Source organism: Lonchura striata, chromosome 29 (genome assembly GCF_050655825.1).
Source record: "Lonchura striata isolate lonStrDom1 chromosome 29, ASM5065582v1, whole genome shotgun sequence".
Classification (NCBI taxonomy): Eukaryota; Metazoa; Chordata; class Aves; order Passeriformes; family Estrildidae; genus Lonchura; species Lonchura striata.
In genome coordinates, this window is record NC_140731.1 from 1,247,288 (window position 1) to 1,268,642 (window position 21,355).

Consider the following 21,355-nt stretch of genomic DNA (forward strand, 5'->3'; position numbering starts at 1 on the left):
GGCACAGGAGGAGCCGATGGAGCAGGAGGAGCCCATGACCCAGTGACACTTGGGGACGGTCCCCAGGCGTGGCCGGAGCCCCCGAAGATCCCGATCCCCGTTTGTCCCCCTCGCTCCCGAGGCCCTGGGCGGGCCAGGACTCTTGGAAGGGACATTCCCGCATCCAATGGATGGGACCACGGACAGCCCGAGCCCGGACCGTGCCTGCAGCCCCCTCCCCCCCGTTTTGGGACCCCTCGAGTGGGGTGGAACCCCCCCAGCCCTGCGGCACTGACCCCCCGATCCCGGGACCCTCCTCAGCGGGAAGGGCCGGACGTTGGGATGGACGCTCGGACCACCCTGGGAACGGCTCCCAGAGCCTGCGAGGAGCATCCCGGGGTTTGCTGGGTGGGACTGGATCTCTGCACCTTCTCCAGAGGTTCCCTGGCTCCCCTCGCCCTGCTGGGGCACGGGGATGGAGCAGCAGTGACGGGGCCGGGAGCTCGGGAGGGCTCGGAGCATCCCCAGCAAGGTTTGGAGCTCCCCAGGAAGATTTGGGGCTTCTCAAGGAAGATGTGGAGCATCCCCAGGAAGGTTTGGAGCCTCCCCAAGGAGGATTTGGAGCCCCCTGAGGAAGGTTTGGGGCATCCCAGGAAGGTTTGGAGCTCCCTGAGGAAGATTTGGAGCCACCCAAGGAGGCTTTGGAGCCCCCCGAGGAAGATTTGGAGCCCCCCGAGGAAGGTTTGGGGCATCCCAGGAAGGTTTGGAGCCCCCCGAGGAAGGTTTGGAGCCCCCCAAGGAAGATTTGGGGATCCCAGGAAGATTTGGAGCCCCCCGAGGAAGGTTTGGGGCACCCCCGGCGAGGGCAGAGCGAGGCCGGGGCGCGGGCAGTGCCCGGGGGTCCCTCCTGCCCTCGCTGATTTGCACTATGGACCCTGCCAGCGCTAATGTGAACCCGACTCCTCTTCCCGGGGGAATTTTGGGAACCTTCCCCCTCTTCCCGAGGTGCCTCGAGCCCCTGGCAGCACCCCGGGGCCCCGGCTGGGTGTGGGTGCAGCCCCTGAGCCCCTCCCCAGCCGCGGCTCCCCGGGGATCCCAAAATCCCAAATTCCCTGTCCTGGGGGCATGTGCAGAGCCTCCAGGCCGAGGCTTCCTCCCCGAATTCCCTTTTCCCATTTCCCCAGAGCCTTCCCTGCACCCCGAGGGTTTCCCAGCAGGACCAGGCGCTGTCCCGGGGCTCTGGGGACAGAGGGGACACAGCCCCGGCTGAGCTGGGGGTGGGGACGGCTCCGGCCGCGGAGGAGGGAGGAGATTTTGTATAAAAAAAAACCCAAAAAAACAAAACAACAAAAAAAAAACAAAGAAAGAAATTTAAAAATAAAAAAAAAATGAATCAAAACCCTTTGTGTGGCCCAGGGTGGGGGTCCCCAGAGGGGGATGGAGGGACCTCCCAAGCTCCATCCTGCTGGATTGTACCAGGAAAAAAACACCATGCATGGATTTTGGGGGATTCCCCCCCAAAAAAATGGGTCAGAAGGGTCATCAGGATGACATTTTCCTCATTTTAAGGGTTTTTGGCTCATTTAAAAGTTTTTTTTTTGCTCATGTAAAATGCAGGGATTTTTTTTTTTTAACAAATGAGACGCACCAAAATACTTGAAAATATTTTTTTAAAAATATATTTCACCTTTTTGAAAAAGAATTTGGTTGGAAGCTGGAGTCTCACTCCACAGATAAGTTTTTGCCCTTTATTTTTCAAACACAATTGATTCTTTTTTGTAAGAAAATTTTAACTTCTGATGCCAGTTTTGTTTCCCAGCTGCAAAATCCTTCCCGTGAGGCGCCGAACGAAGCCACCACAGCCCCGTTTTTAACAGAATTTTCGGTTTTTTTAAGCACCTCCAGGATTTTTTGAAGGCTGCAGTCGACTCCCCGGAGCAGGAAATCCATTCCCACTGCACGTAAAAATTGAGAATTGGGTAGAAAAAGTCACTCTGGGCTTTCCTGTGGCTCCTCCGTGGATTCTCTGGTGCACACAGCAGGAATTCCTCTCCCATGGAATATTTGGGGGCTCAGACCTGTTGCAGCCTCCCTGGAAGGGATTTTTCTCCTTCTTTTTCTACCATAACAGGCACAAAAAATCTGATTTTTTTTTTTTTTTTTTTTTTTTTTTTTTTTTTTTTGCCTGATTCCAATAAAAGCAGCCCAGCTGAGGGAGGTGCAGAGGCAACACTATGTCCATAGGAAAAACATGGATTGAACCCTGGAAAATTCCCCCTGGGCTTTATTGGGGTTGTTTTGGTCACCCCAACACCTCCATGGGCCCTTCCCCTCCGTCTCCAGCCTCGATTCCCAATAAATCCCAAAGGATTGGGAGCTCCCAGCAGGGTTTTCCTGGGTTCCCAATAAATCCCGAAGGATTGGGAGCTCCCAGCAGGGTTTTCCTGGGTTTCCAATAAATTCCAATGGATTGGGAACTCCCAGCAGCGTTTTCCTGGGTTCCCAAAAAATCCCAAAGGATTGGGAGCTCCCAGCAGGGCGTTCCTGGATCCCAAATAAATCCCAAATGATTGGGAGCTCCCAGCAGGGCGTTCCTGGATCCCAAATAAATCCCAAAGGATTGGGAGTTTCCACCAGGACATTCTGAGGTCCCATCCGCGGGGCAGGAGTGCCTGGGGGTGCCCTGGGGGGGGGTCAGCAGCCCCCAGATCCCCCCGAATCCTCATCCATGGGAACGTGGAGCCTTCGGAGCAGGATAAAAACGGGGGGACCCCCGAGGTCCTTGGAGGGCTCCTGAGGGGCTCCAGCCCTTCCCTTTCCCCTCATCCTGGAGGAATTTTCCTGGCGGTCCCGGCTCCAGGCAGCTCCGGGAAGGGCTCGGCGTCCCGGCAGTCCCGGAGGAGGAAATTGGGATGGTTCCTTACCTGCCCACAATAAATTACAGCCCCGAGCTCCTCCAGCTCAAACCAGCTCCTGCTGCGGCTCCCTCGGGCACGTTCCTGCAGTTTTTGGGGTCCCCGGGGCTGTCGGGGGGTTGGGGGGTCGTTCCCTCTGATCTCCGGGGAGGTTTCTGTGGGGTGCTGGAGCTGCTTCCATCGAGGTGGAGACCTGGGGGGAGACAGCGGGGTCACGTCGGGCTCAGCTTCCCAAAATCCTACAGATCCATGCCCTGGAAACAGCGGGTCAATCTGGGCTCGGCTCCCCAAAATCCTACAGATCCATGCCCTGGAAACAGCGGGTCAATCTGGGCTCGGCTCCCCAAAATCCTACAGATCCATGCCCTGGAAACAGCGGGTCAATCTGGGCTCGGCTCCCCAAAATCCTACAGATCCATGCCCTGGAAACAGCGGGTCAATCTGGGCTCGGCTCCCCAAAATCCTACAGATCCATGCCCTGGAAACAGCGGGTCAATCTGGGCTCGGCTCCCCAAAATCCTACAGATCCATGCCCTGGAAACAGCGGGTCAATCTGGGCTCGGCTCCCCAAAATCCTACAGATCCATGCCCTGGAAACAGCAGGTCAATCTGGGCTCGGCTTCCCAAAATCCTACAGATCCATGCCCTGGAAACAGCGGGGCAGAGCCGCCCCCGGCCGCTGCCTCTGGAGTTTCGCATTCCCGGATTTGCCCAGAGCCACGAGGGATGTGCCGGGAAACGTCCCCACACCTGAGGCCGGGAATTAAAACCACCCAAATCCCAGCTTTTCCCGCAGATCAGATCTCAGGGAGCCCTTTGGGAGCCCTCCTGGGGCAGAGGTTGGAGGATGGAGCAGGGAATCGGCTCCTGGGATCGATCCCTGTGGGATCCCAGCCCTGGCATTCCCGGCACTTCCAAGGCTTTTTCCAAATTTATTCCATTCCCTCCCGCTTTGTTTCCTCCTCACCGAGAGCTTCCCCTCTCTGGAGAGGAGCCTGGGGAGGATAAATCAAATCCTCCAGGAATTCAGCCCCGGGAAGGACTGAGGTCGTGCAGGGGGTGGGGACAGAAGGGAAAATCCCCCAAAGGCCGATGTGTCCCATGGCTGAGCCCTTGGGATGGATGATGGGCACATCCGGGGCTGGAGGACAACAGGCAGCCAAAATTTTGGAGTCACGGCCAGGTGGGACCATCTCAACCCAGCCCATGGAAAAACGGATCAGCTCAGTGAGGCCTGATCCCAAAAAAACGCGTTCCCGGTGGGATTTTGGGATCCTCCACAGGGTTGGACAAGATTTAACACCAAAAAACCCTCACGGGGAGATTCCAGGGCTGCCCAAGGGCTGCGGGAGCCTCCGGAGGAGCTTGGACCTGCAGGATTTGGGATGGAGAAGCTCACGGAGCTCCCTGCTCCCTCCAGCACCCCAGGAACGGGAGCTGCAGCCGGGCACGGGTGGTCCCGCAGCTCCTCGGGGGTCCCACAGCTCCTCGGGGGTCCCACAGCTCCTCGGGGGTCCCACAGCTCCTCGGGGGTCCCACAGCTCCTCGGGGGTCCCGCAGCTCCTCGGGGGTCCCACAGCTCCTCGGGGGTCCCGCAGCTCCTCGGGGGTCCCACAGCTCCTCGGGGGTCCCACAGCTCCTCAGGGGTCCCGCAGCTCCTCAGGGGTCCCGCAGCTCCTCGGGGGTCCCACAGCCCCTCGGGGGTCCCGCAGCTCCTCAGGGGTTCCGCAGCTCCTCGGGGGTCCCGCAGCTCCTCGGGGGTTCCGCAGCTCCTCGGGGGTCCCGCAGCTCCTTAGGGGTCCCGCAGCCCCTCGGGGGTCCCACAGTTCCTCGGGGGTCCCGCAGCTCCTCGCTCCCCCTCAGCTGCGGGAGCTTTCCCCGACAGCCGGGATGAAAAACGGGCTCGTTCCAGCGGCATTCCCGGGGCCGAGGCAGCTCCAGCGAGCTCCTTGCAGGGGCCATAAACCCGGAGATATTTCCTCATTCCCGAGGGCTGGATCCGCAATTTTATGTCTGGATTAATTTTAACTAATCCTGAGCAGTGCGGGGACTCTGCCATGGAGAGCAGCTCAGTCCCCCTGGGTGTTTTTTTTTATTTTTAATGAAAATGTGGAGGGTTTTGAATGCAGCAGCTCTGGTCATGCCTGTGACAGTTGGGGGGATTTTGGGGAATGTCCCACACCCCAAAGCAGGGCAGCTCCTTCTGCCCCTCCAACACTTCCCCTTCCACCCCGAGTGAAAACCGCAGCTCCGGGAAGAGCAGATTTTGGGGAGCCCTCCGACCTCCAAACCTGCTCCGTTCCAGGAGAAAATCCCAGGAACCACCCAGGAAGAGATTTCCCAGGATTTCAGCAGCTCCTCACCCCTCCTGAGAACCCAGCCCCAAACCGGGACTCCTGGACCACCCTGAGCCCTTTAACCAGGGGCTGAATCTGCTTTGAAGGGACTGACTTGGGGTAGGAAGGGATCCCTGCTCTCCTGCCGGGCTGCAGAGGGATCTGGGAGATTTTAAAGCAGCTCGAGATGGATTTCCTGAGCAGGGAAATCATAATAGGGAATAGGGAATAGGGAATAGGGATGGGAGCTGTTCCCGAGCTCCCCCAGTGCCCCGGAGCAGCGAGAAGTGTTTATAAATAAAAGCAAATGAAGCAGCCGCCAGACAAAGCCGATTCCAGGCGAGAGCAACAGTCCCCAAAGGGAAGATTTATCCAAGGTCTTCCAGGAGAGACAATTAAGTGAGGGCAACGCGAGAGAGGCGATAAATCCAGGGAGACAAATGAAGGGCAAGGAACATCAGCCCTCAGCCTCTCCCCCCCGGCAGTTCCAGCTTCCAGCCTCATTTTCTCCTCCAGCAGGGAAAGAAACCATTTTAAAGCGCTCAAGACTGCCGAGAAAAGCTGAGCTGGGGGAACTTCAAACGTGATTTCTGTTGCCTGAGGGCTCCATCCCTCTTTTTTCCCCGGCTGGTGTCTCCCGGTTAACAAGGGCACATCCAGCTCTTCCTGCCCGCTTTGATATTTAATCGGCTGAGTTCCAGCATCCAGGGGCTGCTTTCCATTAGGAAATCCCGGCCCCGTTGCGAGCGCGGCGTTCGTTCCCTGCCGGGAGGGAGACGCTCCCCAGCCCGGCACGGTTCGCCCGCGGCTCTTCGCTGCTTTTGGGGCTTTGCCGGGACAATCCCCGTCCCTCTCCCTCCCCGCCCGGCTGGGATCGTTCCCGGGACCCCGGAGCCGCAGCTGGGCCCGGGGAGGGCGATTCCCTCCCCGGCTGGGGGATGCAGGCGCGGAGCCGCTCGGGTGGATTTTAAGGGAATGATGATCCCGCCGCGCTCACGGGAGCTCTCCAAAGTGACGGAAGGGGCTTTAATCCCCCTGGTTATCCCTCGGTTCTGCCAAGAACTCGCCTTAAATAAACAGCTCCGGCACTCGGAGCCGGAGCCGCGGCGGGTTCTGCACACTGAGGAGCAAAAATGGGTCTGGGGGTGCTGGGCAAAGGGATTTTAGACAAGCTTTGCAAAATTCGGGATGAAGCCGTGCCAAGCAGCTTCCCTGCCTTTGGGGAGCGCCCCCACAACAGCCCCAAAACTGGAGAATCCAACCCCAAAGTGCCAAACCCAAAAGGGGGTGCCCAGAAGAGGGTGAGGGATCCGGGGGGCACGGGGGTCTCAGCATCCCGACTGGGCCTGGCAGATTTTGGGCATCCCATCTCGGGGCCACCCGCTCCTCCTCTGGCTGGCCCCGAGGGGAGGTGACCCGGCAAGGACAGGATTTAATGTCTGAAACAGCAGGGCCTGCCCCCCAAAATTGATATATAAATTTAGCAAAATGTCAGATTTCCTGCTGGCTGGGAGGGATCTGGCTGGGAAAGGGAGTTTCAAGGTGGCCCATCCTGAAAGGAAATCCCCTGGGAGGTGCTCGGCACCCTGAGCCAGCGCTGGCACCTGCATGGCCTCGAATTTGGGGGTGTTCAGTGCCCGAGGAGAGGCAGGAGGAGCCCTGCTGGACAGTGGGGCCTCTCAGGAGTCAGGGTCCCATGAGGTGTCCCTGGAGCTCCTGGCTTAGGAATGTCCTCTGGAACTTTCTGCTCCTGCTCTGCGGGAAGTGCCGGCGCCTTGTCGACCCCGCTCCTCCTGTTCCCGGTTCCTCCCAGCCCTAAAGCTCTGAATTTTGGATTATCCCCCTCCCAGCATCCTGAGGGACGCTCAGGACGGAGCTGAGTCCCTCAGAATTCTCCACACAGTGCAGGATTCCCGTGGATCCGATGGGATCACGGATCCCATCCTGTCTGCAGAGCTCCGGGAGAGGAGCAGGGGGAAGCCAGGCAGGCTGGAGGACACGAAGCCACCCCAGGGCAGGGCGGGTTTGACACCTCAGCAGCTCCAGCAAGGCCAGGATGGGGTTTTTGGGAATAAACCAGATTTTTAAAACCCCCTTTTAAACCTTTCCCACCCCAGCTGAGCGGGATCAGCCGCTCCAGAGCAGCTCCTCCCGCTCTGGGGTCCGGTGGGACAAATCCCTCGTCCCCGGAGCGCCAGGAGGGGCGGCCGTGACCATGGTGGGATCAAGCTGGGACACGTCTGGAGGCCATGGGGACACGGCGGGGACACGGTGGGGACACGGCGGTGACACGGCCACACGTACCCGTCTCAGTGGGACGCCGACATGGACCAGGCGCCCTCCATCCTCCAGACGGAGAAGGCGTAGCTGAGCCTCTCGTGGGCCAGGAAGTTGCAGCTGGTGGCGACCTTGTGGTCCAGCTCGTCGCTCTGCAGCACCTGGCACAAGAAGTCGATGTAGCGAGCGGCCAACTTGAGCGTCTGGATCTTGCTGAGCTTGTCCGAGGGCAGCGTGGGGATGATCTTGCGCAGCTCGGCGAAGGCGTCGTTGAGGGACTGGGTGCGCTGGCGCTCCCGCACGTTGGCGATGACGCGCTGGGCGTGGGCGTCCTCGGGGGGCTGCGGGGCCGGGCTGCGCCGGCTGCGCTTGCCGTGCGGCGAGGGGGCTCCGCCGGGGCCTTGCCCACGCTTGCGGCCGCTTTTCCTGGGTGGCCGCTCGGCCTCGTCCTCGCTGGTGGCCACGCTGCCCTCGGGGGAGTCCGGGGAGAGGTTTTCCTCCTTCATCTCCTCGGCTCGCTGGGCTGCGGAGGAGCCGGCGGTGGCTCCCGAGGCGAGGCCCGGAGCATTCGCCCTCGGGGCTCCCCGGGCGCCCCAAGCCCGCAGAGCCCTCCAAGGAGCTCCTTGGCTTCTCCTTTGGGCCAGGAGAGGAGGGCGCTGGGATGACTTCGGGAACGGCTCCTGCTGATAGGGCGAGCGGGCCGGGGGCGGACCAGGCGCAGACCAATGCAGGGGAACGCCAGCGGCTCTGGAGCTTATGGGTTCCAGATTTCCTCTCTCCCTCCCCACCGCCACCCCGAGCCCTCCGGCACAGATGCTCCGGCTGCCGCCCGGATGTCAGGGACGGTCTCGGTGCCAAGGGAGCCCCAGCCATGGAGCTCAGCGGTGGTTTTGGGGTTTATTTAAAGTGATTTTTCAACCCAGTTGACCTCAAAAAGGAATTATCCCCTTGTTTGGGGTGGAGGAGGAGACTTTCACCTGTGAGGGAGCCAGATGGGGATGTGGAGCCACTGGGGTTGCAATGAGCGGGTCAGGAACTCCCAAAATCCAGAGGAAGAAGCAACCAAAGGAATATCGGCATCCATAGGGATCTTGAGGAAATGCTTTGGTCAAAATGAGCTTGAGTTTGTGTCCATTTGTCCATCTGGCAGGCCATCCATCCATCCCTCCATCCATCCATCCATCCATCCATCCATCCATCCATCCATCCATCCATCCATCATCCCTCCATCCTTCCATCCCTCCTTCCCCTGCCTCCATTCCCAGCATCCCTCATCACCCTCATCTCCCTCATCATCCTCATCTCCCTCACCCATCACCAAATTCCTGTCAAGTAAATCCAGCAGCTCCTGGGTGGAGGAGGAAGGGAAAAGGAAGAGGAAGAAGAGGAAGGGGAAGGAGAAGGGCAGGACCTCTCTGGAAATCCCCCAGGAGGACGGGATTGAGGCCGGATCCGGAGCCTTCGGCTGCCGAGGGCTGAGGAGCTGCCACCAGCTCCAGCTGAGGCTCGGCCTGTGCCTGGCCTTTATTCCTTAATCAATGTGGGTTTTTTTGTTTTGTTTTTTATTGTTTTCCTTTTAAAATAAAAGAAAATTGAATTGAATTTCACCAGGAGAAGGGTTCTGGCCGGGGGAGGGGAGGTTTGGGATCGGGGCTGGGATCCCGGAGCCAAGGGAGGAACACAATGAGCTTTGAAGTGCAGGAAGGAGCAGCCCCACACCCCAAGGGGCTTTTGTCCCCACATTTGGAGGGTCTGTGGCTTTTCCCTCAAACATTTCAATTTGTTCTTTCAGTGAGTGTTTTTCTGGGAGGATATTCATCCAAACTTCTCATGGAAAGGTCACGAGGCACCAAAGTGGTTTCAGTAACTCCTCCAGCTCGCTGGGGGTTTTTCTGGTGCTGCTTTTGACACATCGGGGAAAATTTCAAGCCTTAAAGAAAAAAAAAAAAAAACAAAACCACTCAGCCAAGCCCAGCTTGACTCAGGGAGAAGTCACCGGATGGGAGATTTGAATTCCCGATTCCCACCAATTCCTGACCCCTCTGGACACGTCTCCTCCTGGTTTCCCCTCACCCCTCACATCCATCACCTCCCAGGAGGATTTGGGGGGTTTTTGGGGGAATCTCCTCACAGGGGACAAGGGGCAGCACAGCAGGAAACAGCCTCGAGTGGTGCCACGGAAGGTTCAGGTTGGATTTTGGGAAAATTCCTCCTGGGCAGGACCCTCCAGCCCAGGGCAGGGGTGTGGGTCCCCCTTCCTGAGGGGATTCAAAAGCGGAGGTGGCACTTGGGGACATGGTCAGGGTGGCCTTGGCAGTGGTGGGGAAGCGTTTGGTGCTCTCAGAAGGTTTTGGGTTGCTTTGTTTTGGGATTTTCTTTCCAAGCTCTTTTTCTTTGTTCCAGAGGACAAAAATATTCCCTGTTTCATTTCGTGCAAAGAAAAAAAAAAAAAAAGAAAGAAAGAAAGAGGATAACGCTGATAAACGGGGAAGATGAAAGGGAGCCGGGAATAGCCGCTGCCCCTGGAGGCCGGGAAGCGCCTTCAGACCCGCAGGTTTTTCCACTTACGGCGGCCTCGAGTGGAAACAGCTGCGGGACGGCCAAAAACGCGGAGCATCCGCGCCGCGTGTGGTTTCCACAGCAACCGCGGGAATTCGGGGCGCCGGGAGCGGGCAGGAAGGGAACCCCGCGGGAATTCGGGGTGCCGGGAGAGGATGGGAAGGGAACTCCGCGGGAATTCGGGGCGCCGGGAGAGGATGGGAAGGGGACCCCGCGGGAATTCGGGGCGCTGGGAGCGGGCAGGAAGGGGACCCCGCGGGAATTCGGGGCGCCGGGAGCGGGTGGGAAGGGAACCCCGCGGGAATTCGGGGCGCCGGGAGCGGGTGGGAAGGGAACCCCGCGGGAATTCGGGGCGCCGGGAGCGGGTGGGAAGGGGACCCCGCAGGAATTTGGGGCTCCGGGAGCGGGTGGGAAGGGGACCCCGCGGGAATTCAGGGTGCCCAGAGTGGGCAGGAAGGGAACCCCGCGGGAATTCGGGGCGCCAGGAGCGGGTGGGAAGGGAACCCCGCGGGAATTTGGGGTGCTGGGAGCGGGTGGGAAGGGAACCCCGCGGGAATTCGGGGCGCCGGGAGCAGGTGGGAAGGGGACCCCGCGGGAATTCGGGGCGCCGGGAGAGGATGGGAAGGGAACCCCGCGGGAATTCAGGGCGCCGGGAGAGGATGGGAAGGGAACCCCGCGGGAATTCGGGGCGCCGGGAGAGGATGGGAAGGGAACCCCGCGGGAATTCGGGGCCCTTTGATGGCGGGCTGATGGATGGCCCCGCGATCTCCTTCCCCGGCGCGGTGACCTCGCGTCCCTGGAACGCGCCGGGATCTGGGGCGGAACGCGGGGTCAGGGGGTCCCGGGGGGTGCAGGGGGTTCCTGGGGGCACCGCGAGCGATCCCGGTGTTTTCCTGCGGGATGGGGTTGGGATGAGGCGAGAGAGGGACCCCGAGGGTGCCGCTCCCCCATCCCCGGGCTGGGCCCATCCTGTTCCACGTAATTCCAACACTGGAAGTTTCTTCTCCCCTTTTCTCCCCCGTCTGCTCCCATCTGGCCATCCAAGCAGCGAAGCGCCGGATCGCGGCTCGCTGCTGGGAGCTGTCCTGAGTTCTCCCAACACGGAGCTGGGAATGTTGGGAATGTTGGGAATGTTGGGAATGTTGGGATCAGCCCCGGCTCGGCCCCTCGGGAGGGATGGACACAGGGATGGATGGATGGAGGGATGGATGGAGGGATGGATCCATGAATGGATCCATAGATAAATGGATAGATGGATGGATGGATCCATGGATGGATCCAAGGATGAATGGATCCATGGATGGATGGATGGAAGGATGGATCCATGAATGGATCCATGGATGGATGGATGGAAGGATGGATCCATGAATGGATCCATGGATGCAAGGATGGATCCATGGATGGATGGATCCATGGATGGAAGGAGGGATGGAGGGCTGGATAGACAGACAGACAGATGGATGGAACTGCCTCCCAGAGAACACAAAATTATTTTTGTGTGAGCGGCTGAGATCCCTCAGAGCTGACTTCAGTTCCTGCCTCTCTGCTGGGCCAAACCGGAGCCCAAAGGGGGCTCGGAAAAGCCCCTGGAGCTGCAAGCCACACCTGGAGCCACCGCCCACGGATGTCCCCGAGGCCTGGGTGTCCCCAGCCCCTCAGACCATGCAGGGTGGGGGTGCTTGGCAGGGGCAGAGGGAAGGACCTGGCTCTCCCAGAGCTCTCCCGACCCCAGAGCCGCCCCCAGCCCCTCCCAGCCCCACAGCAGCACATGTGGGACACCCCCGGAGCCTTCAAAGCCGTGTCTGGGGAGAGACGAAAGGCCCGGCTCAACTCCTGGCCGGAGATGAAAGGAAAACTCTCCCTCGGCGGCTGGAACGAGTTCCCGGTGCTCCGGAGCGGGGCCGCAGGGGCCCATTTCCTGCGCCGCCTTTCCAGAGGGACTCCACCACACATTCCCGGCCTGAGAGGGCTCCGGGCTCCCCGAGGGGCTCCTGGGATGCTCCGTGGGCTGGGGGGGATGAGGGGCAGTGGGATGGGGAGGGAAAAGCTCCTCCAAGATGAGCCCGGGGCAGGGGAGCGGCTGCCGGGCGGATGCGAGCGACAGATTTTCCTCATTTCGTCCCAGGAAATTCTATTCCGATTAAAAGGCGTTTGATCTGCGCGGAGCGGGTGGGGGGAGGCCGCAGTGGGGTTGGTTTCTCTCCAGTTGTGGGGGCTTTATGGGGTTTACGAAGCGGCTCAAAGGTCCCGGGATTTCACGGCTGCAGAATGGGGAGTTGAATTTTGGGGGTTTGTGAAAAGGTGGAGGAGGAAGGGATGGAGCCTCCTCCTCTCCCGGTTTTCCTCTCCCCTCTCCATCAGGGAAGGGGAATCCTACAGCTCCTCACCCCCTCCAGCACCAGGAATAAAATGGGGTTTTTCCAGGCTGGAGAAGGGAAATGTCCCAGTGTTGTGGGAGGCTGGGGTTCTCAGGGGGACCACGGGGTCTTGCGGAATTTGGGGTTTCCCTAGGGCTGGAAGGGATGGATTTTGGGATTTATCAGCCTATAAAAGGGGTAAAAGCCACTTAAAAGTGAGGCAGAGCCATCCCAAGGGACAGGCCGGAGGAGCAGCTTCCCCCTGGTCATTATTCCAGCCCATTCCCCACGTCCTTCTCTCCCACTCCCAGCTGAGGAGGAAGGGAAGCAGTGACCCTTCCATGGGAAGTGGTTCCAGCCCAGCTCCAGGCTGGGAAGGAGCAGAGGGACCCTCGGAGGGGTTGGGACCCCCTAATGACCCCTTTGCCTCGGCCCCTTGGGGCTCTCCACAAACCCCAAAGCCCATCCCCAAGGCTCTTCCCAGCTCTCCCAGCCTGGGGATTTTCAGCCTCCTCGTTAAGCACTGGGCCCATATTGAACCGTTTTATTCCCTTGGTTGCTCTCCAAGCTGAGAATTGTCCTAAAAATAACCATTCCCAGTTCTGTGTGTGATGTTCTCCCCCCTCTCCCAGCGCCTGGCTCTGTCCCAGCTCCCCCAGCTCCGGTGAGTTCATCCCGACACCAAAACGGCTCCGTTGGGGATCTTTAATTTGGCTGCTTCTCACCCAAAGCCCTGGCTGGAGCACGAGGATTCCCTGGGGGATGGCAGCAGGACTGGGCTCGTGTCCGTTTGTCCAGCTGGACACGGCCCCTGGGAGCCAGGACACTCCTTTGGGATTCCTGGCTCCAGCCCCAAGCTCTTCCTCAGGGACTCTTCCAGATGCCCAGGATGCCGTGAGTGAGGTGGAATTTGGGGGATTTTCTGATTTTTCCCAGCTGGGGAACAAAGGGCAAACCCAAGCTGAGCCAGTGCCGTGTCCAGGGAGCAGGGACAACACGTGTGGTGACATCTCCGTGTCCTGGAAGGTTTGGGACATGCTCCTGTCCGTGCCTGTGCCTCACCCACCTAGCCCCCACTTCCCCCACGGACTTCCAGGGGAAGGATTCCCCTGGGAACAGGGACCTGCAGGTCCCTCCAGTTCTGTCCCCAAGCCCAGAGCCTCCTGCAGGTCCCTCCAGCTCTGTCCCCAAGCCCAGACCCTCCTGCAGGTCCCTCCAGCTCTGTCCCCAAGCCCAGACCCTCCTGCAGGTCCCTCCAGCTCTGTCCCCAAGCCCAGAGCCTCCTGCAGGTCCCTCCAGCTCTGTCCCCAAGTCCAGACCCCCCTGCAGGTCCCTCCAGCTCTGTCCCCAAGCCCAGCCTGTCCCCAAGGCCAGCATCACCCTCTGGAAGCCCCAGGACCCCTCTGCTGCAGCCCTGCCCCACCCCGGAGCTGAGGGACACCCCCAGAGCCACGCTGGGGACACCCAGCTGGGATTTGTGTCCCTGCACACGAGGACAGTGTCCCCAGCACCTCCCTCCCCCAAAGCCACCTGGAGGGTCCCCAGCCCCACGAGGCTCATCCGGAGCCTTTGAGGCGCCGCTTCCGCCCTCGCCACATCTTGAGAGCAGATTGGGAAAATGCAAAAAATCTGTGCTTTTCCTTCGGGTGCCTCTGAATCCCTCCACGGGCAGGAAAAGTGGGACTGGGGCCTCTGCCGGACCCTCAGGAGGTGCCAAGACCACCCCCACAAAGGGACCCAGTGAGAGCCATAGGGGTCCTCCATGACCCTAAACATCTCTCAAAATCCAGCAGAGGCTCCCCAATTCCTGAAGATTCCTCAGGCTGCCCAGTGCTAGGGAGTGAGGAATGCTGCAAAGGGAAAAATTCTATGAAAAATGGGGCTGGGAAAGGCTGCTGCAGCCAGAGAATGCGGTGAGGTGGCTGGGACTTTGTGGGGGCTGTGGGGAGAGAAGGGGTCAGGGCGAGGGGATGGCTTTGAGTCTCCTGGGAATTCGTTGGAGCACCAGGATCTCTGTGCTCGCCTGTCCCAGTGCCAGGGGACAGGAATTCCAGCTGGGATCCTTCCCTCGGACCGCAGGGCTGGGTCCTTGTGGGGACTCGGGTCTCCCCTGCGGGGCCACGCTGAGCTCCTCGGTGGCCCCCGGGCACAGGGATGTCCCTGGCCTGGGGATGTCCCTGGTTTTTGGGGTGTCCCGGGTGGTTTTGGGGTCTCGCTCGTGCCCCCTCCCCAGCCTGGGCTGTGCCACTGCCGCCCTCTGGCGGCTGCTGCGGGCCCTGCACCCGGGGGTCCCGGGGGTCCCGGGGTGTCCCCGGGGTGTCCCCTGCCCTGGACCCCATCCCATGGCCAGTGATGGGATTGGGATGGGCTGGGAATGGAAACTCGCTTGAGGCTGACCCCAAATCCCCCTTGAAGCCCCCCTGCACCTCATCCATGGAATCACCACCACTTCCCCCAAAATTCCTTTGGGCTGAAATCCCCGAATCCCGAAGGATTTGTGAGGGGAAAATCCAGCTCAGACTCCCTGTGGAGGAGGAAGTGAGGAGTTAAACCCTCCCCACCACCCCAAAAAGTGCCATTCCCGCCCGTCCTCCCCAGGATGCCAGGGAATTCCAGTGCAGCCAGGCTGGTGAGGGAGGGCTGTATTTGTGGTGCCACAGGGTGACAGCAAGGGTGGCACCGACCCCAGCACCCCCGAGGTGCAAACCAGGAGGAATCCATGTAAAAATAGAGAATATTTACACACAGGAACCTTTAAAAAGCTGAGGTGGGAACTCCAGGATTAGAACGTGGCCCAGGGGCTCGGTTTAGGGACTCCAGCAGGTCACAGCCTCACCCCAAAGGTGATCCTCAATCCATGGGGTCACCTGAGCAGCCCCTCTCCCCTCCCCTCTCCTCCTGATTCCACAGAAACATTTTTTTCTTTATTTTTTCCCCAGGAATCCTCTCCCTGGGGCTCAGGGGAGAGGCCCTGCACCCCTTTCCACCAAACACCTTTTCCCCACACACCTGCTGCTGCAACTTCAAGCGTTAAATACGGCATTTATGGTTAAACACAGGATCCCATTCCTTTTAAAAACCAGCCCGGGGAGCAGCCAGGGGCAGCATTCCCATCCCTGGGAGCTTTGGGATGAGCTTTGGGATGAGCTGTGCTCTGCCAGGGGTAGCATCCCCTCCCTGGGATCTTTGGGATGAGCTTTGGGATGAGCTGTGCTCTGGTAGAGGCGGCATTCCCATCCCTGAACACTTTGGGATGAGCTGTGCTCACCCACAAAGGAGCAGAGAGGTGACACAGGAGCAGAGAGGTGACACAGGAGCAGGGCAGTGACAAAGGCAGGGGACTGCCACCCCCTGGAGCACTCCGGGAGTCCTTCCTGTCCCTCCCTCCTCCTGGAACCTGCCACGATGAGCGAGGAAAAGCCAGCAGGCAAAGCCCCTCTGTGCGGACAGCCAGCCAGCCAGACAGACAGACAGGCAGCCCCGGGGTGCCGGGAGGGGCTCCCTGCTCCGTGCCCCGCCTCTCACACCTTTCCCGGCAGGCTCAGAAGTCGCTGAGGATGCTGATGTCGGCGAACTCGGCCCGGTACCGGTGCGAGTAGAGGCTCAGCAGCAGCGCCCACTTCAGCGCCATGAAGCTCCACACGCACGACAGGTAGTAACTCTTGGGGTCAGTCAGGGCTGTCGGGGGAAAAACAGGGATTTGGGAATTCCAGCCCCCAGGAGCTCTGGATTCCCTGGATTCCACCAGAGTGGGATGATTGCCCCGGCTCTGCCACCCCCAACCCGAACTCGCCTGGTTCAGGGATGGGAATTGTGGGGATTCCTGCATTTGTGGGGATTCCAGGATTTGGGGGGGGATTCTGGGATTTGTGGGGATTCCTGTGTTTGTGGGGATTCCTGGATTGGGGGAATTCCTGGACTGGGGGGATTCCTGGATTGTGAGGATTCTGGGATTTGTGGGGGTTCTGGGTTTTAGGGGGGATTCCAGGATTTGGGGGATCTCTGGATTGTGGGGATTCCTAGATCATGGGGATTCCTGGACTGTGGAGATTTCAGGATTTGTGGGGATTGAAGCCTTGAAGCTGTTCCAAGAGGGATGGATGTGACCATTGTCATGGAAATGAGAACATTCCCAGGTTTTTTGGGGGGACTTTGTCATGGAAATGAGGAAATTCCCAGGTTTTTGGGAACTTTGTAATGGAAATGACAAAATTTCCAGTTTTTTGGGGAGGCTTTGTCATGGAAATGAGGAAATTCCCAGGTTTTTTGGGGCTTTGTAATGGAAATGACAAAATTCCCAGTCTTTTGGGGAGGCTTTGTCATGGAAATGAGGAAATTCCCAGGTTTTTTTCGGACTTTGTCATGGAAATGAGGTAATTCCAGGCTTTTTGGATGTCTCAGCAGGGCAGGGAAATGCTGTGACAACCCTGCAGGCTGTCCCCAAAAGAGAAGGTGGCAGGAGCATCCCCAGCCCTGCTCTGTCCCCAACCCTCCCCCAGTATTCCCAGTCCCTCCCAGTACTCACACTGGTGCTGGGTGATGGCCAGGGCCAGGAAGGCGCAGAAGCCCAGCCCGGAGAGGGCGGAGAAGAGGATCCCGACGGAGAGGAAGAACCTCAGCCCTTTTAACCAGGTCCTCCAGTAATCCTGCAGGTACATCACATGCGTGATTAGGGCCCAGAGCGCCAGCACACCTGTGCAGTGACAGCAGGGACATCAGAAAGGCACCCATGGACAGGTAAAGTATAGCTGAACCCCCCAGAACACCTGGGAACAGCAGGACACCTGCCCAGGTGACAGCAGGGACATCAGATCGGCTCCTCAGCCCCTCCTGCCCAACCCATCCCTGCAGCTGCCAGGACCTGCTGCCCCCCTGCCCACATTCCCTGCTCAGGACAGGCTGGATTCCCACGCCAGGACCTCCCCATGGACACCCCATGACCAATCCCCCCGTGCTGGGGGTCCCGTGGCCGCAGCTGCAGAGTCATTGCACCCCAAACGCTGTCCCAGGGTCTGGTGACAGAGCTGAGCCTCGACTTCCCCAAAATCCGCCTCCCCCACTTCCTGCTGCCCCGGGGCCCAGCGCTTCCAGCCCACATTTTGGACAGAAATGGGGAACTGGGGGTTTGGAGTCAGCAAAAAGCTGCTCCCTGCTGAGCCCGCCCGATGACTCAGCAGAAGTGCCCTGAATGCTGAGTCAAGGTTTGCTGTTCCCATCCCAAAACTGCTGCTGCTGCTGCGGCCACGAGCTCTGCACGGGGAGAGCAGCAGCAGAGTCCCTCGAGTTCCCCTCGAGCCCCCCAGTCCAAGCCCTGACCCAAATCCTGACCCAAACACTGATCCAATTCTAATCCAAACCCTGATCCCAACCCTGACCCAAAACCTGATCCAATGCTGATCCCAACCCTGACCCAAAACCTGATACAAGTTCTGATCCAAACCTGATCCAAGCCCTGATCCAATTCTGATCCAAACCCTGACCCAAACCCTGATCCAAGCCCTGATCCAAACCAGATCCAATTCTGATCCAAACCCTGATCCAGCTCTGATCCAGACCCTGATCCAAGCCTTGATCCAAACCAGATCCAATTCCAATCCAAACCCTGATCCAATGCCACTCCAAAACCTGACCCAAACCTGACCCAAACCCTGATCCAAACCCTGATCCAAACCCTGACCCAAACCCTGATTCAATTCTGATCCAAACCCTGACCCAAACCCTGATCCAAGCCCTGATCCAAGCCTTGATCCAAACCAGATCCAATTCCAATCCAAACCCTGATCCAATGCCACTCCAAAACCTGACCCAAACCTGACCCAAACCCTGATCCAAACCCTGACCCAAACCCTGACCCAAACCCTGATTCAATTCTGATCCAAACCCTGACCCAAACCCTGATCCAAGCCCTGATCCAAACCAGATCCAATTCCAATCCAAACTCTGATCCAATGGCACTCCAAAACCTGATCCAAACCTGACCCAAATCCTGATCCAAACCTGAGTCAAACCCTGACCCAAATCCTGATTCAATTCTGATCCAAACCCTGACCCAAACCCTGATCCAAGCCCTGATCCAAGCCTTGATCCAAACCAGATCCAATTCCAATCCAAACCCTGATCCAATGCCACTCCAAAACCTGACCCAAACCTGACCCAAACCCTGATCCAAACCCTGACCCAAACCCTGACCCAAACCCTGATTCAATTCTGATCCAAACCCTGACCCAAACCCTGATCCAAGCCCTGATCCAAACCAGATCCAATTCCAATCCAAACTCTGATCCAATGGCACTCCAAAACCTGATCCAAACCTGACCCAAATCCTGATCCAAACCTGAGTCAAACCCTGACCCAAATCCTGATCCAAACCTGAGTCAAACCCTGACCCAGATCCTGATACAAGCCCTGACCCAAATCCAGTCCAATTCTGATCCAAGCCTTGAGTCAAACCCTGATCCAAGCCCTGACCAAAGTCTTGATCTAAACCCTACTCCAAGCCCTGATCCAAGCCCTGATCCAAACACCGATCCAAACCTGATCCAAGCCCTGGCCCAGCTCTCCAGAGGCAGCTCTGGGCCCAAACATCACCTGAAAAACTCTGGCTTTGAAACCGTTTTTATGGGGAAATTAAATACAAGTTGTGACTTGTTGAAAGCTTGGGGTGATTGAGTGCAGGAGCTGCAGGTTTTCACCTCAGGGACTCCCCCAAACCCAGCCCTCCTGCCCTAAAGCACTTTGTCCATAAACCCTGAGCCAGGGGACAAAACCCCACAGCAGCAGCAGGGCCCAGACAGCTCCAGTCCCACCCTGGTCCCACCCTGGGTTCAAACAGCACCCAAACCCCTCCATAAAAACACAAATCCCCCTGGATTTACCCCAAACCCAGAGCAGCAGAGCCCAGACAGCTCCAGTCCCACCCTGGGCTCAAACAGCACCCAAACCCCTCCATAAAAACACAAATCCCTCTGGATTTACCCCAAACCCAAGGGCTGCAGCAGCCCTGGAGCAGGAGCTGCTCCGTCAGACACAACCCAAGGACTTCCCACAGGGAATCCAACCCAAATTATCCCAGGATACAAAAACACAAAAAGCCTCCCAGCACCCTTGGAAGGAGCTGAAATAAATCCCAGAATTTCAAAGCTGGGCTGGAAGAAGGGGAATGATCCTCCTCCATCAGATCCAAATATTTGGATAATATTTGGGCTGTTTGAGCTCAAGGGAAACGAGCTTTCCCTCTCTGCAAACATCCAAACAAAAACTGGGACAAACACATGGTTTTGTCAGCCTCCTGCTCCTCCTGGAGGGATCATTCAACCCCAGGGAAAGTTTTTTTGGGAATGTTCCATGTGTCTCACATGGAAATCCCGGGAAAAACAACAAATCTGCAGCAAAGGCCAAAAAAAAAAAAATCCCCAAACAAACACAAAAAATCCAGATTTATTCCGCAAGAAGTCCCCTGACTCCAGCATTCCTGCAAGGAGCATCCCAATTCCAGCTCCAAATGTGGGGTGATGGCAAAGAAAAAGAGGGTAAAAATGAAAAGTAACATTAAAAACTCCCTGAAAACGGTGACCAATTCCAAGACTGGATTTTTCTGGGTGTTTACAAAGCCTTCAGTCCTTTTCCAGCTAAACAATCCCCTTTTATCCACTCCAGCTGCAGCATCAGCTGGAACGAGCTGAAATCCCCATTCCAACAGGAGCTGCAGCTTTGCCAAGTGAAATTTTGCCATTTCCACGTTTGCCAAACTTTGCCTCTCCTGGGGGAACCCGGGAGCCTCAGCTGGGTTTGGAATAGGTCAAAAATGGGGGGATTTTCCTGCCAAAACTGCTGGGGATACACACTGAGATATTTTAGGAAAACAGCTCTGGAAGGAGAGGAACCTTTGGAATATTCTGGTGTTGTACCAGATCCCGTGTTCAGCTCCCACTCCTTCCACTTCTCAGGTGTTTTTAAAATTCTCCAGGAGTCTCCAAAGCCCCTGTGACTGGGTGGGGAATGGAATTAAATCCCTGGGACATAAGGGATTTAATTCCATTTATCCAGCCCCAGCCTCGTTTCCCCTCCATGGAACTTCAGACCTGGATCAAATGAAGTTTTGACTGTAGGTAACAGGGAATGAGTGACATTTAGAGCTAATTCCCAAGCAGGAAAGGTTCTCTGGGAGATAAGGGAAAAATATCAACAAACAGATTGCAGAGACAAAGCTGGAGATCCCTCAGAACCAGGAGGAATTCTTCCAGCCAGGAAGCCTGTGGATAAACATCCTCAAACACAGATCCAAAGGCACAGCAGAGGCATTAAAAACCAGATAAACACGGACCAACAGGCAGAGCTTGGTTTAATCAGGGCACTTTAATGAGGATCCGCAAATTCTGCTGTCAAAATTCCTCTGTCAAAATTTCACGGTCAAAATTCATCCCTGAACACAAGCACAGCAGAAAATGCCTTCATTTGCTCTTCCTCCTGCATTTCTGGTCAAGATCCTCCCAGTTTTGTGCCACCCAGCAAAGCAAAGTGTGGGAATTCTCTGCTGAATCCCAGCTCCAGCTGGAATTAAAAGCTTTTTTTTATTTTATTTTTTTTTTATTTTTTGAGGGAAAGGAAGCATAGAAAAGCCCAGCCCTGCACCTCACCCCTAGATCCTTTCTAAATTTTAACTTTGTACTGTTCCTCCAGGAATTCAGCCAGGGAAGCCCTGGAGCTGCAGGACTCTGTCCTGCTCCAACCCAGAGCCACAAACCCCCAAATCTCACAGATTTTTGGGCACATCGGATGCAGTTTTATCCCTGCGGCCCAAACCCCTCTTCCAGAGGGTCTGCTTCCAGCATCTGGGGAAATCGGGAGGATTTCTTTGCTTCCCTGAAAGCCTCAGCCCCAAGGAAAGGGCTCCTCAGCCCCATTGCTGCCCTGACACCCCCAAATACTGCCC

At 57.7% G+C, this 21,355-nt stretch overlaps 3 protein-coding genes across 13 annotated transcripts in view; 1 reads left to right on the forward strand and 2 right to left on the reverse strand.

The window, feature by feature from the left end:
- The window catches only part of HDAC7 (histone deacetylase 7), a 76,586-nt gene extending 66,621 nt beyond the window's left edge, over positions 1-9,965 (forward strand). For 5 of the 8 annotated variants that reach the window (XM_085562760.1, XM_085562758.1, XM_077788697.2 and 2 more), the window contains one exon: positions 1-9,965. In XM_085562760.1, coding sequence (XP_085418886.1) covers positions 1-46 — 46 coding nt within the window. In that variant the 3' untranslated portion in view covers positions 47-9,965. The other 3 variants (XR_014950370.1, XR_014950371.1, XR_014950372.1) reach the window with 3 other exon arrangements.
- On the reverse strand, positions 2,946-9,286 carry LOC110481645 (twist-related protein 2). The gene is made up of 2 exons (XM_031507201.3): positions 7,535-9,286; positions 2,946-3,087 (listed from the first exon to the last, which is right to left on the reverse strand). Exon 1 carries the CDS (start codon positions 8,011-8,013, stop codon positions 7,540-7,542), a length of 474 nt encoding a protein of 157 aa, XP_031363061.2. The 5' UTR covers positions 8,014-9,286; the 3' UTR covers positions 2,946-3,087; positions 7,535-7,539.
- Positions 9,298-21,355, reverse strand: part of SLC48A1 (solute carrier family 48 member 1) — a 13,597-nt gene continuing 1,539 nt past the window's right edge. Inside the window, exons 2-4 of one of the 4 annotated variants that reach the window (XM_021550376.4) lie at positions 16,949-17,116; positions 15,951-16,101; positions 9,298-9,437 (exon numbers count right to left, since the gene is read on the reverse strand). In XM_021550376.4, the coding sequence (XP_021406051.1) occupies positions 15,965-16,101; positions 16,949-17,116 (305 nt within the window). In that variant the 3' untranslated portion in view covers positions 9,298-9,437; positions 15,951-15,964. Of the gene's footprint in view, positions 9,438-15,050; positions 16,102-16,948; positions 17,117-21,355 lie in introns of those variants that run through there. The other 3 variants (XM_085562836.1, XM_085562838.1, XM_085562837.1) reach the window with 3 other exon arrangements.

What these genes read in the sequence shown, in the direction of transcription:
- LOC110481645 (XM_031507201.3), bottom strand. Translation starts at nt 8,013, where the DNA reads ATGAAGGAGGAAAACCTCTCCCCGGACTCCCCCGAGGGCAGCGTGGCC.